Below are 14,941 nucleotides of genomic sequence, written 5' to 3' on the forward strand. Positions count from 1 at the left end.
TCTAAAAAATTGTTGAAATTAAATTCCTTTAAAAATCAGATTTTGTTATAGTAGCCTGATGTTTAAAATTTAAAGTTAAGCTTCTCACCTCAAAGTCCAAAGGTGTCAAAAAAGTAGATACAGTTATTTAAAACAATTTATTATAGAGCTTAAAATAGACATATAACATGATTTGGAAACCTCATAATATTACAAAAGTTTTGCAAAAAGAAGAGGACATTTATGTTGACAAAATGTTTTATTAAAACCTGAAATTAGAGCTAAATAATAGTACGCTTTTGAACATTACAGAATATTTAAACATTTGATAAAAAATGTATTACAATATCAGACTCCCCACACAGCCAATCAGATGTGTAGATCTTTATTTACGGGCGGAGTCATAATTGGCCGCAAACCAATCACAAGTCTCCTGGATGGCTGAAAAAAAAATAAAAGCATCTATTAAGATTCTTCTTTTTATTAATATTGGCAAAAACATAAATGCTGATTCTCTCTTGCTGATCACCTTGTTTGAACGGCGTGAACTTGAAGTCTGGCAGGTATTTGCGTAGTTTGGCGTTACTGGCGGTTTTCTTGATCTGACCGTCTGATTTACTAGTGTCATACTGAGAGCGCTTGGTTAAGGTTCAGCTGTAAGAGCTTTATCAGGCATATAACATGCAAGATTCAAATTTAATAGACTAATTAAAGATAGTCTTCCTTCAGAAATACAGTGATATAAAAAAAACCCACCCGTGCCTCGTTTTTGATTTTTGAAAGTGCAGTACATGCTCATGTTTTTTCAATGAATCCTTTTGGAAAATCGGTCAGTTTTGATATTGTGAGCATCATAAATAAATAAATGTATGGGAAACACATCCCACAGTCCAACTTCAGTCTACTCATCAACTTAACTTTAACTGTGTTTGTAGACGGCGCCATAACCAGACAGTTAAACAAACACAAGACTGGAAGTTAACTTAGGCGCAGGTTCGTGCGCGCCAGATGAACCTCCAGACAGTTTGTGTGAGAAAGGATACAATAACGTCCCCTTCGAACCCGAATCCTTCAACCACAGCATCCACAGCCTCCTTTACAGTCAACTCATCCTCCTCCCCGACTAGACAAAGAAACCAAGAAGAAGAGAAACATGATCAACCAATGAGCTCTGAGTCTCCCCAAGCTGTGATGAAACACGTGTGATATCAAAGACGTCTGGAGAACCTGAGAGAATGATGGGCTCCACCTCGTCGTACTCCCTCAGAACCCACAGAAACAGACGAGCCAGATCCAGAGAATAGATGAACTGACGCAGAGCACGACCCGAACCCCAGACCTGCAGAGGTTTACCTTCCTCTACAACACACACACACACACACACACATCATTAACCCTGTGAACACAGGAGACGCTCTGAATGTGACTGTGAGAGTTAAACATGTCTCACTCTTGGCCAGGTACGTCTTGTGGATCAGTCCCGGCATCACGTGACCGTCCTCAATGTTGTAGTTATCATGGGGTCCGAACATGTTGGTGGGGATCACGGCTGTGTATTTCAAACCGTACTGCTGAAATAACGCCCTAACAGACAAACACCTCGTGAAATAACATGACATACCCAAATGGTTCTAAAAAAGTAACATCTTTTAACCCTAAGCACAATTTTATCATAGAAATGCAATCTCGACATGTTTTCATGAAATAGAACCAAGAACAGCTCATGATTAGTGAACTTTGACACCAAGAGAGCAGGACTGACCTGTTGTGGACGTCAATCATGCGTTTGGCGTAGGCATAACCGTAATTAGACTCATGGGGGACACCGTTGTGCATCTGACACAAAGAAAGACACAAAGAATTTTACACAATTCATGCAAATATGCTCTTGAAACCAATCAGACATCCACTTCATCTTCAATCTCTCATATCACGCATTTTAAATCACCTGATCCGTGAGATCTAATTTTTGATGATCAGTTTTTCTGTTGTTCAGGAATGATTGTATCAAAGGCTTGACATCGACTACTTTGCTCACAAGCCACTGTGACTAGTGGTTTTCCAAAGTTAACATCCACTTAGCATTTACACTCCCCACAATCTTGTTTTGGGGAAATTACGTTTTATATTATTAAAGGTGTCCTATTATGCTCTTTTACAAAGTCTTGATAATGTTTTGGGGGTGTAATAGAACAGGCTTTCATATTAGGTTGTTTGAAAAACATATTATTCTGACCTTTGGCTTATAACTTAAAATCTCAAAATACATCCTTTGAAACCCATTTTTAAATCAAACATTGCATTACCATGGAAATGGTAGATCAAAATCATGTTACAAAATGTTTTCAGTCATGAATTATACAAATTTAGGGTTTGAATCATGCACTAAGCATTTGAGCTATCCACTGGTACATATTTAAAACTGCGTGTTTGCGGTGTACAAGAAATATGAGTCGATTTTCGCACTTGTCTGAACAAAAACAGCAGTCTTGCTTATTGAAAATGCACATTTAGTTTCTGCCAGTAGGTGCTACTTTTAGAACAGCAGAAATAATGCGTTTTTGGAGAGAAGATATTTCTTGTATCGTTTAAAGCTGCGGTAGGTAACTTTTGACGTTCTAGCGGTTAATAAACAGAACTGCTTGCGTCTTGCGGAAGAACATCGTAGCCGGAACTACTTCTCTCTGTTTATGTCTATGAAGAATCACAAAGGTACTGGGTTACTCCGCCGCGGTATCCCCGAAGCAATCTAAAATAGTCCGAATATAAACACTTATTATAGGTGCACCCTAGTGATTCAGGACAAGCTAAAAACACGGTTTGGAAAATGGATTCATGGTGTACTCGCTTATTATATACATTTTTCTATATTTTGAACACAAACAAAGTTACGGACCGCAGCTCTGATTGGTTGTTTCTTACCGGGAGCGATGGGGTTTCTGCAAATGGGAATAGGACACTGGGAGGAGCCAGAGGAGCTTGATTTATTCACAGATTATCTGTCTCATATTCTACTGTCAGGACATAATGACAGGTTTAACAAATATGTAAAAAATATATTTTTACAAAAGTTCCCTACAGCACCTTTAAGGCATTTAAGACTTTTTATGGGCTGTTATATACCCCTACTGTTTCCCCGCATTTGGTGGGTTTGGCAGGTTTTAATTTCAAGCTACTGCCTCATAATCTCACTATATACTAGTCCCTATTTAAAGGAACATCAAGCACATATACAAAAATGCCAGTGTGTGAGCACTTTACCATGGTCTCATCTAGAGGGTAAGTGGTGTTATCTGGAAAAACACAAGTAGAGAGGCAGGAAATGACCTTCACCACCCCGAACTCCTGAGACGTTTGCAGCACATTGTCATTGATGTGTAAATTATTCCTCTGAAAACAACAAACAAACACAGCTAATGTAGAGTTTAATCATTCAACAGTGATATTTACAACCTTATGAGACTCATGTTAATAATTACCCAGAAGTCCAGGTTCTGTCTCATGTTTTTATAGAGTCCTCCCACCATCGCGGCCAAATGAATGACGTGCGTTGGACGATGTTTCTCAAAGACTGCTCTCGTCTCTTCAGCGCTCCTAAAGCAGCACGTTTGTGGTAATTATATATGTTTTTTAAATACAGAGATAGTATTTTATTAGCGCATTTTGGTTGATATTCATGGTGTCCCAAAATAGCACAGTTGAGTACACTCAGATGATCTTAAGTTATTCTTAAAAAGTACAACAGAATCATTTTACATACAAAATTATTACGCAAAAACAGAGCACTTGAAGTAAAGTAAGTTCCATTTAACAGGAATGTTTTTAAACACTAGTGAACCAATATAATAGAAGCATTAAAAAATGAAAAACGTTAGATAAAGGCCAATTCACACCACACAGTTAAACGCCAACAAACAACTTGGCTCACGTTGGTTGTTGGATTTAGAATTGTACTGTTATTAATGTCTTTGCATGTCATTCTTTGCCTGAAAAGATGGCGAATAAAGGAAAGAGGTCATAGGTGATACACGCTCTAAGTGAAATTTAGCTACGTCATGAGTTTGTTGGAAATTCATTTTACACTTCTCAGACTTTCCACGACTTAATTAAACACATAATAAGCATGTTCAGTCCAACCAATGCCAACAAACCCTAATGGGGTAAACACACCGGTTCATAAAACACCAACACACTAGTTTGCCGGTGTTTGTTGGCGTTCGTCTGTGCAGTGAGAATTGGCCTTAATCCTGAGAAACACAGATTCAGTCAAGTGAAAACCGTTATATATGCAATTATGTGATAGTTTAATGATCGTTTCTTACACAAGATTGGCATCTTTGGATGACAGGAATATCCATTCTTCTCCTTCTCTCCGTTCGCCTTCGTTCACCACCCGTTCTATCGCTCGCCCCACCAGCCCACTGCCGCCCGTCACCAACACACGCATCGGCCCGACTGACCCGTCCATCTGAGTAAATGTAAATAATCAAGTATTTATCAGTATATGGTGATTTATTTCTAGTTGTAATGGTATTGATGCATCAGATTTCACTTAGTAGTAGCACAGAAAGGCTTTGTACAGTATATATGATCTCAGAAACAGCTACTAGTACCAGCTCTTCTTTCTCTTCCTTCCTTCAGCTCACAATGTGAAACTGATAACAAACAGTTTAAACACGGACACGTCCTGTCAATATAAGAACACCTCATCTCTAAATTGCCAGCTTGTGCAATATGACCAAAAAACACAACAAATAACGACCCAAAAAACGGCAAATATGCAGACAAACACATACTGGATTCATACACTGTCTTCTTTATCAATCGAAGCATGAGAAAAGTCAGACAAGGCCATCATGCATAACACAAAATCACAGTGCAGACTTACAGTAACACTCAATGAATGAACTTTATGAACTACTTTTGAGCTCGAATTAAGTTTAAAAGATCATTTTCATTGGTTCTGAATCGAGGAAATGATCACATCCGATCGTGTGTTAGTTTGGTAAATCTGTTTTAGAAATTGACAAAACCTTTACCTCCTCTCTGGTGTTTCTTTAGTGCAATAAGGAGTTTCCTTTTTTTCGCTCTCGAGTTCTGTACAAAAGGGAAAAACAGCAGTACTAAATCGAGGACCTCCACTTCCTGGCTTGTCAGGAAGTCATTTGACAAACGGCTGGCGTCAAGATTACATGTGAATATACAGAACAACACAAGACCTCTTCCATAACATTTTATAGGTTGTCATAAGAAGGGGCTGGAAAGCACTAGATACAAAATGCTTAACTCGTATATTGTAAGAGATGTCTTTATCAGTTAACTGTGTTTACACAAGACTTTGTGGTTTCAGTTTTGGTTTTCTAAGCAGAACAAATGAAAGTTCTTTACTTGCAAGATTAGATTAGTTGATGATTAAAGTTTATGATCCAGTCTGTTTTTATTTTATATTTTATTTTAAGCTTCTTATTTCAACATCTAGAATAAAATATACAATCATAATATATTTTTTAAAAATGTGGGTTAATTTAATTTAAGCTTATTTTATTAGAGTTTTCCCTTATGCAAATCGGTGCATTTATAAAAAAAATAAAAAAAATCTGTAAGAACAGTAAGATTTTTTTATGTACTTTGAATAATTATCTTGTGCTCACCAAGTATTTATTTAATCCAAAGTACAGCAAAATCTGTAATATTGTGAAATATTTTTACTATTTAAAATAACTGTTTTCGATTTGAATATATTTATAAATGTAATTTATTTCTGTGATTTCAAAGCTGAATTTTTAACATAATTACTCCCGTCATATGGTCTTCAGAAATCCTTTAAATATTCTGATTTGCTGCTCAAAAAACATTATTATTATTATTATTATGTTGTTGAAAACAGCAAAGTATAGTTTTCAGGTTTCTTTGATGGATAGAAAGTTCAGAAGAACAGCATTTATCTGAAACATAATTTTTTTGTAACATAATAAATGCCTTTATCGTAACTTTTGGTCAGTTTAAAGCATTCTTGCTAAATAAAAGTATAAATTTTTATAATTTCCCAAAATAAATGTATACTGACTTATATAAAAATATACTGGTTTATATACTTAGAAAGTGATATCAACTGACTTTTTGACCCAATAATGTTTTGTGTATTATGAAATGCATTTATGCAGTTTAAGGTTCAAAAATAGTATTTTCCACATATACATTATTGTTTTTGTTTATTACTATGGCCCGTCTTTCTGAAATGCGTGGATCTTTACAAAGCTCATCGCTCTGAAAAGCGAGGTGTGCTCTGATTGGATAGGGAGCCAGTGCAGTGTTGACAGGACTGGACTAATATGGTCATACTTCCTGGTTCTAGTAAGAACTCTTGGAGTTAGTTTACTAAGCGTGCAGAAACAACACCCAATAAAGCATTACAATAATCTAACCTGGAGGTCATGATGAATGCATGAAGGAATGTTTCTGCATTTGACATTGAAATATAGGTCGTAATTGAGATTTATTTTTTAGATGGAAAAATTAGGTTTTACAAATGCTAGAAGCATGGCTTTCTAAGTAAATATTGTTATCAAGTAACACACTCTCTTTACCTAAATTCATTACTTCAAACTTATGTGCCTCTAGAAGCTTGTGTTCTGCAAGTGAACATTTCTTTAAATTGTTTATCCAAAAGAGGCACAAAATCACATTCACAGACTTTTACATTACTGTTCCCTGATCTCGTTGTGTGGCTCTATTAGCATTTGTTTAAGGGGGAGTTCACCCAACAATAAAAATGACCCCCCATGGTTTACTCACCCTCAAGCCATCCTCAGTGTATATGCCTTTCTTATTTCAGATTAATATACAGAGTTAAAATATCTTGGCTCTTTCAAGCTTTATAATGGCAGAGAATGGAGGTTGAGATTTTGAAACCAAATAAAGTGCAGCCATCCATCATAAAAAGTGCTCCACATGACTCCAGGAGGTTAATAAAGGCCTTATGAAGCAAAGCAATGCATTTGTGTTAGAAAAATATCCATATCTGTATTTTAAATACGGATATTTTTCTTACACAAACATATTGATTCACTTCATAAGGCCCTCGTTAAGGGTTATGAACTTATTTTCTTTTTCTCTGCCATTATAAAGCATGGAAGAGTCAGGGCATTTTAAAATATAACTGTGATTGTATTCATCTGAAAGAAGAAAGTCATACACAACTAGGATGGCTTTTTGGGTGTACTATCCCTTTAAGATTACAGAATATAGAAAATACTGAAAAACGCTCAAATACAAAAAAACATATTTGGTAAAAACGATTCAGCCTCTTTACCAGATCCCATTCATCCAGTGTCCATGTTGTTCCCAAAACTAATTAACATTGCATTTTATTCTTCTATGAGCCACAAGGCAGAATTCAGGAAATCAAGTGATGGTTTAAAAAAAAAGAAATAATATTTTTGAATAGCCTGTTTCCGTACTTAAGTCTTAATTTCAATAAATATTAAGCAAAATGTGATTATACCGAACAGAAGCTATAATAATAAATAATTAAAAAAATACATAAATAAAAAATTGCATTATGTGGGGACCCTTAAAACTAAAAAAATATATACACATATAGAAAAAGCACATTAAACATCATTGTTTTAAATACGAGTGTATTGTAAAAACATACAGTAGCTACATGCCATTAGAAAACAAACCCAGAGAATAGCCTGATTGACACACCAGTACAAACTGAAGAAAATGTACATCACACAGTACAAAGCACAGATCAAATGCTTAAAGTCTCATTTTTAACCATTTACACGTCTGTTTATTGCTTTTAATATTCTCAAAGCCAAACCATGTGCAAATTTAGCTTTCAACTCCACTCCTTAAAACTGAGGTGTACCGAAGAGTCTCGAAAATGTTGTTTTTGTCACAGTTTCCTATATCATACACGTATAAACAACCCCGTCAATGCTTTCGTAGTGTTAAAAAATGCAACCAGTCATAGATATATCTGTTGATTTCGTGAACACAGTGGCCAATCAGAGACTGCGCATTGAGAAAGACATTAAAGTTGATCTTCAGTGGTGGTGTCCAACGATTTTGTCTTCCTTATATTTAAGGAAGTGTCTGATCAGACTTGGTTTGGTTTTCCAGCATAGAACGGTGTTCAAACTCTTCACAGCCAATCAGATTTAAGATCTTTATTTACGGGCGGAGTCATAATTGGCCGCAAACCAATCACACGTCTCCTTGACGGCTGAAAAAAAGAAAAGTTTCAATAGATTGTTTTGGGGTCACAATACTATGGGAAACATGGCATAAATGCTGATTCTCTCTTGCTGATCACCTTGTTTGAACGGCGTGAACTTGAAGTCTGGCAGGTATTTGCGTAGTTTGGCGTTATTGGCGGTTTTCTTGATCTGACCGTCTGATTTACTAGTGTCATACTGAGAGCGCTTGGTTAAGGTTCAGCTGTAACTCTGTGAACGAATGCTTTGAGGGTTAGTTCATTCATGGACTACTTTTATATTTGCTTATTAGAGCTCCAACAGCATTCTACAAAATATCTTGTGTTGCACAGAAGAAAGACTCATCAACTGTTAAAATATCTGCAGACACAGTTTGTGTGAGAAAGGATACAATAACGTCCCCTTCGAACCCGAATCCTTCAACCACAGCATCCACAGCCTCCTTTACAGTCAACTCATCCTCCTCCCCGACTAGACAAAGAAACCAAGAAGAAGAGAAACATGATCAACCAATGAGCTCTGAGTCTCCCCAAGCTGTGATGAAACACGTGTGATATCAAAGACGTCTGGAGAACCTGAGAGAATGATGGGCTCCACCTCGTCGTACTCCCTCAGAACCCACAGAAACAGACGAGCCAGATCCAGAGAATAGATGAACTGACGCAGAGCACGACCCGAACCCCAGACCTGCAGAGGTTTACCTTCCTCTACAACACACACACACACACACACATCATTAACCCTGTGAACACAGGAGACGCTCTGAATGTGACTGTGAGAGTTAAACATGTCTCACTCTTGGCCAGGTACGTCTTGTGGATCAGTCCCGGCATCACGTGACCGTCCTCAATGTTGTAGTTATCATGGGGTCCGAACATGTTGGTGGGGATCACGGCTGTGTATTTCAAACCGTACTGCTGAAATAACGCCCTAACAGACAAACACACACAAACAAATCACACCTTCTGACCAGCAACAAAGCAGTAACCATATGGTGACGATCAAGACTGTTTGAACAGGTCGTGTGTTTAATGAGAAACCTAGAAACCTGAACACCCAGTATCTGGCACCAACAGCCCAGCTGTCAAACTACGCCCGTGCAGACAAAAGCATGATGACAGAAGTAATCCAGACATGTTCTCATGAGAATCACCCCCCCTCCAAAAAAAAAAAAAAAGAACAGCTCATAATCGGTGAACTTTGACCCCAAGAGAGCAGAAACTGACCTGTTGTGGACGTCAATCATGCGTTTGGCGTAGGCATAACCGTAATTAGACTCATGCGGGGGACCGCTGTGCATCTGACACACACAGAAAGAGAGAGACACAAGTTTATTCATGCAAACAGGCTCATGAAACCAATCAGACATCCACTAACTTCAAAGTGTAATTTATTATAAATGGATCTCAAAGTTTCTGCCATTTTTACAGCTTGGTGTCAATTATATTAAGGAAATTTGAGATGAATGGATTTCTAAAGATCAAGGAACATGAGGGAACAGTTAACACATACTGTCTGGAAGATCTGCCATTTAGTGTGTGTGTGTGTGTGTGTGTGTGTGTGCGCGCGCTTTACCACAGTCTCATCTATAGGGTAGGTGGTTTTATCTGGAAAAACACACGTAGACAGACAGGAAACGACCTTCACCACGCCGAACTCCTGAGACGTGTGCAGCACGTTATCATTGATGTGCACATTATTCCTCTGAAAACAAGAAGTCCGTGCAATCAATATACAGTGCAATCATTCAACAGTGATATTTCCAACCTTGTTACTAAATGTTAATAATCACCCAGAAGTCCAGGTTCTGTCTCATGTTTCTGTAGAGTCCTCCAACCATCGCGGCCAAATGAATGACATGCGTCGGACGATGTCTCTCGAAGGCTGCTCTCGTCTCTTCAGCGCTCCTGAAGCAGCACGTTTAAATATATTTACCATGCATGTGTAAAATATACATTATATATAACGTGCATGTTATACAATATGTCATGGCATATTTTAAAGGGATAGTTCACCCAAAAATGGGCATCCACGATGTAGCTGACTTTGTTACTTCAGTAGAACACAAACAGAGATTTTTAACCCAAAACATTGCAATCTATCAGTCTTATAATGGCAGTCAATGGGCTCCACGCTTTAATGATTGTGTGTGATGCGTGTTTCTTACACAAGATTGGTCTCTTTGGATGACAGGAATATCCATGTTTCTCCTTCTCTCCCTCCGCCCTCCTCTTTCACCACCCGTTCAATCGCTCGCCCCACCAGCCCACTGCCGCCCGTCACCAACACACGCATCGGCCCGACTGACCCGTCCATCTGACAGAGAGAGAGAGAGAGAGATGGGGCTTGATGAACACTTCAGGGGTTAAAATACATAAGCAACTACTGTAATAATCAAGCATTCGTCTAAACAGGACCTCCTTTCTGACATAACGTATATGATCAATGGTGCCAAACTCCTCGAATTTCAACAGCAAAGTAAAAACTAACCACCTAATATGTACAAAGTTAACACGCAATTATTTGGTGCATTGGTCTTAAACTCAATTCCTAAACCCTGCAGAGCTGTGGCCCTCCAAGAATTGAGTTTGAGACCACTGATTTAGTAAAATCAATAATGTAGTAAAAACTAATTAGAAAATGACATGAAATGTTGGCAAACAAACAATATATACAAACTAAATAAACGGCATTTTTCAAGTAGGTATACCAGTAAGTTAGTATTCAATGCTATACATAAATTGATACAGACAGCAGTGTGTGTATTTTAGGCTGCTGTCACTTTAAGACCCAATCACGGATCCAGTATTCAGATACAAACAATTGATTAACTACATCAGCAGCTCAGACTTACATGTTAGTCTAAGACTAAGCCTGGTCTGTGAAAACATTATTAACATCTTATTATTAACATAGCTCTTATCCGTACCTCAAGTAGCCTTTAGTTTCAGGTGTTTATTGGTGAAATATCCACTTGGTCCAGAGCTGCTGCTTCTCTGTGTTCTTCAGTAAAGCGTCTGTTTTATACTGACAGAAGAAACCGCTTCAAGAGAATGGACTCAGACCGTTTGCAAACCCGTTTGGCCAGTTTGGTGAAAAAGGACCGACTCCGACTGAACCAGTTTAACTTGTTCGGTTGACAGAAATGGAAAGCTTTTGAGTTGAAACCTGATTGAAATTATTATAACTGTGACTTACATTTACATGTACTGTATGCATTTAGCAGACGCTTCTATCCAAAGTGACCTACAGCGCATTCACGCTATACATTTATTTATTTATTGATTTTTACCAGTATGTGTCAGTGTTTGGCAGAATGATTGCTTTGCAACACAGAAAGCATATTTGGCACAGAAATACTGATTTAAAAATGACACAGGTGTGTTTTTCCTCATGGTTTCAATTCATATGTATTCAGAGAGACCCTGGCTACCACTGTATTCATTTTCAAGGTATTTTACTGTAAAGTTTTGGAGAAAACTAAAAGCAAAATCACCCCAAACAGCAAAATCTGTCCTAGCAAATGCACTGTCCCATTTTCCAACACTCATAAATGGGTGATTTTATAGCTTAGCTCATTCTTTCAATTCATAGTCATTCAGAGTAACCCCGACTATCACCGTCTTTATTTAAAAGTCAGTTTGGGAGAAAATTAAATATAAATTCACCCAAGCATCTGGGCGCTTAAGCAATTTTACATCATGTACCATATGCAAACACTCATAAAAGTCTTTCTTTATAGGTTTGCTCATTTTTCAGTTGATTACTCGACTATAACTGTATTCATTTTCAAATATTTTGCTGTATGATTTTGGAGAAAAATTTAAAGCAAAATCACTCCAAAAAAGAAGTGCATTCCACCAGTGGCACCATTACCCATTTTCAAACACCCATAAACAGATTATCTTTGTAAGTCTGCTACTATTCATTACTATTTGATTACTATTCACAGTGATCCTGATTATTACTCTGTTAATTTTCAAATATTTTTACTGTAAAGTTTCACCACAAGTATTCATCTTCACACTATTACATCACGTCCCATTTTCAAACACTTATAAAATTATTTCCTTTACACAGTAGGTTTGCTCATTCTTTCATTGATTCCTGTTCACAGTGACCCTGACTCTTACTGTATTCATTTTCATGTCATTTTACTTTACAGTTTTTGAGAAAACGCAAACTCACTTCAAAAATATTTTTATAGAGTGCATTGTTGCACTTATATCCCATTTTCCAACATAAAGTTTCCGTTTTTTAAAGAATTATTGTTCAAACGTACCATGCTTATTAAAATATGAAACTGACTTTTATTTTATATATAGTATTGGACAAAATTGCTGGGAAATACTCTACTGACGTCATACACTCAACCTTTTCTTGCATTTTAATTATTAGTCACATTTAATTAAGTTAAAATCTTTTTTTTTTTGCACAAATCACATTCATCTGATAACTATCACACACAGAGCAATCATCAGACACGCTTTATAAGCATTGGACTTCCTTTCACACACTGCCGAGTATTGTTCTGCGCATATCCCTCTCCTAGCGATAGCTGCGATTCCAAGCCATTCCGTGTTTGCTCTGGATTCTGGATTACCCCTCTTGCTTAGCCCCCTCTGGATACTGTTCGTTCGTTGAAGACCCACGCTTGCCTTAGGAATATTCTTTATCTATATACCTGTTTGCCAGTGTTTGACCCATGCCTGTTATGGCCAATAAAAGCTTGCATATAGATTCACACGTCTCATCATCGGCTGCCCCGTTACAGTAAGAAAGTAAAAATTAAGTAAAATAGTATCAGTGCAGTTGTTTGAGAACGATTACTTTTAATGTACTTAACTTTATCGTATCTTATTTTATATATATATTATACATTTATTTTTTATTTGCCTTATTTCAGAAAACTACTTTGTGCATCTTAAGGATTTACAGCACTTTGTCTACTGTGGCTTCAACACCTGTGAACATTTATTGACTGTCTTCTGCACACTGATGCATACACCTAAAATCATTTTCTCATATAAGGATTTTTTTTTAAATTGCATATTTGCAACAAATTACATATTTGCATTTTTATCTGTGAAATAACACAGCTTATTTCTGTATTACAGTCTTAATACTCTTTTTAAATTCCATTAGGTTGTATTGCAGTTGATCAATCAATAGCCTACTGTTATTTTAAGGTGTCATTGAATATTTGTAAGGTGGCATAATTATTATTATCATGTAATTATTATAGAAGTAAGCTGCAGTAGAGGCTGTGTAAGAATGACACCGAGGTGTTCTGCAGAGGCATGAGGACTATAATCGGTTACAAGCTTTCTGTACAATAAAACAACAAATAAATAAACAAATAAAAATAAAGGAAATGGTAGAATACAATTAGTTTTTCAGGGATTTTTTTTTGAGTGAATTTGCAATTTTAAAAAAATATATATCACACATACATACATACAAAAAAAAATGAATTAAAAACATTAATAAACGATTTATAATAATGTACAATACAGACATTTATGTACAAAAACAACGTATTTAAAAACAAAAAAATGACTTAAAGTTAAAATAAGCAAAAGTATAAAGAAAACGTTAAGTACACGATTGCACAACTTAAGAAAGTGCAGTTAAACACATTCCCTGGGGACACATGCTTCTCACTCGGAAACGCCCAGTGAATTTCCGTTCAAAACAAAACCATAGAAATAAGTTTTGGAAACGTACCGTGATCGTGTAGATCCACAGTACTGACAAAGATTTTATCATCGTACAATAGCACAATCTCTCTAAAAGTTTGTATGATCTCAGTAAAAGCAGCTCTTCTTACTTTTCCTCGCACTGAAAACAGACTGAACATGTAACTCCAGTTCAACAGCTGACACACCCTGTAAGTCAACACCCGAAAACATCACCGATGGCTATCAACTCATGCATTTATGCCAAAAAATTTAAAAAAACACTAGGCGGGATTTATACATAACATTCCTTATAGTTATTTATTTGCATATCAATCGCGCAGACTATAGTGATACTACTTCACCCAAAAATTCGCTTAATAATAATAATTCGCTGGCGCTGTTGTTGTTGTTACAATTCTTTATGCGCTTTCTTCTTTATTCGCACCATAAAACTGAGATGTTATAAACGCAGAATGATCACAGCACGTGACACATGCATCTGGAGCTACACAAATGGGGTTGGTGAAAATGAAACCAAAATTTTATGTATAATCCAAAGAAAATCCCGTTGGTTTCGAAGCGTTATTGACTCGCTCAGATAAAGATGAAAACACCACATGAAATATAACGCACAGAAATCTAGTACAAAGACTGAAGTTGTTATAAACGCGTAAAGCACAAGATTAAATATTGTATGCAAACAACAGCAAATAGTGTGATCTAAGCGGAGCGATCTGTCACAGTAGATGAATACTTGTGTTTTAGCTTTTTATTAGTATTTGAAGAATCCAGTAAGTTACCTGTTCTCCGTTGTGTGGTCTCGAGCTTGTTGCTTCCTCTCGCGAGCTCTGTGGAGAACTACAAGAACTACTTTTCCTTCAGGATCACAATGCTCTCAGCTGAATGGTTAAAGGATACACACGCCTATATTCAGGTGTCTTTGCATATATAGATCCACCTGGAGGGCAAAGGAAGGAACATCCGGGTAATATCTCACCTCGAAGTTAGAATACAAAACATGTAGCCTACAGTAAAATAATCTCTACAGCACATATT

At 36.8% G+C, this 14,941-nt stretch overlaps 1 protein-coding gene across 10 annotated transcripts; it reads right to left on the reverse strand.

Moving 5' to 3' along the window:
* Positions 1-219: 219 nt before the first annotated feature.
* On the reverse strand, positions 220-14,838 carry LOC127984037 (GDP-L-fucose synthase). Of its 10 annotated transcripts, none has more exons than XM_052586506.1 (11): positions 5,019-5,162; positions 4,593-4,666; positions 4,302-4,447; positions 3,459-3,573; positions 3,241-3,369; positions 1,742-1,815; positions 1,430-1,563; positions 1,207-1,338; positions 1,023-1,102; positions 509-608; positions 220-420 (listed from the first exon to the last, which is right to left on the reverse strand). In XM_052586506.1, the coding sequence occupies exons 3-11, from the start codon at positions 4,445-4,447 to the stop codon at positions 365-367; spliced, it is 966 nt and encodes a 321-aa protein (XP_052442466.1). In that variant the 5' UTR covers positions 4,593-4,666; positions 5,019-5,162; the 3' UTR covers positions 220-364. The 10 variants fall into 10 exon arrangements, with proteins under 10 accessions (XP_052442466.1, XP_052442467.1, XP_052442460.1 ...); XM_052586503.1 differs by lacking the exons at positions 220-420; positions 509-608; positions 1,023-1,102; ... (6 more) ...; positions 4,593-4,666; positions 5,019-5,162 and adding exons at positions 7,603-8,212; positions 8,303-8,402; positions 8,596-8,675; ... (6 more) ...; positions 11,134-11,231; positions 14,686-14,701; XM_052586504.1 differs by lacking the exons at positions 220-420; positions 509-608; positions 1,023-1,102; ... (6 more) ...; positions 4,593-4,666; positions 5,019-5,162 and adding exons at positions 7,603-8,212; positions 8,303-8,402; positions 8,596-8,675; ... (6 more) ...; positions 11,134-11,231; positions 13,932-13,946.
* Between the last annotated feature and the right edge of the window lie 103 nt (positions 14,839-14,941).

Source organism: Carassius gibelio, chromosome B20 (genome assembly GCF_023724105.1).
Source record: "Carassius gibelio isolate Cgi1373 ecotype wild population from Czech Republic chromosome B20, carGib1.2-hapl.c, whole genome shotgun sequence".
Lineage (NCBI taxonomy): Eukaryota > Metazoa > Chordata > Actinopteri > Cypriniformes > Cyprinidae > Carassius > Carassius gibelio.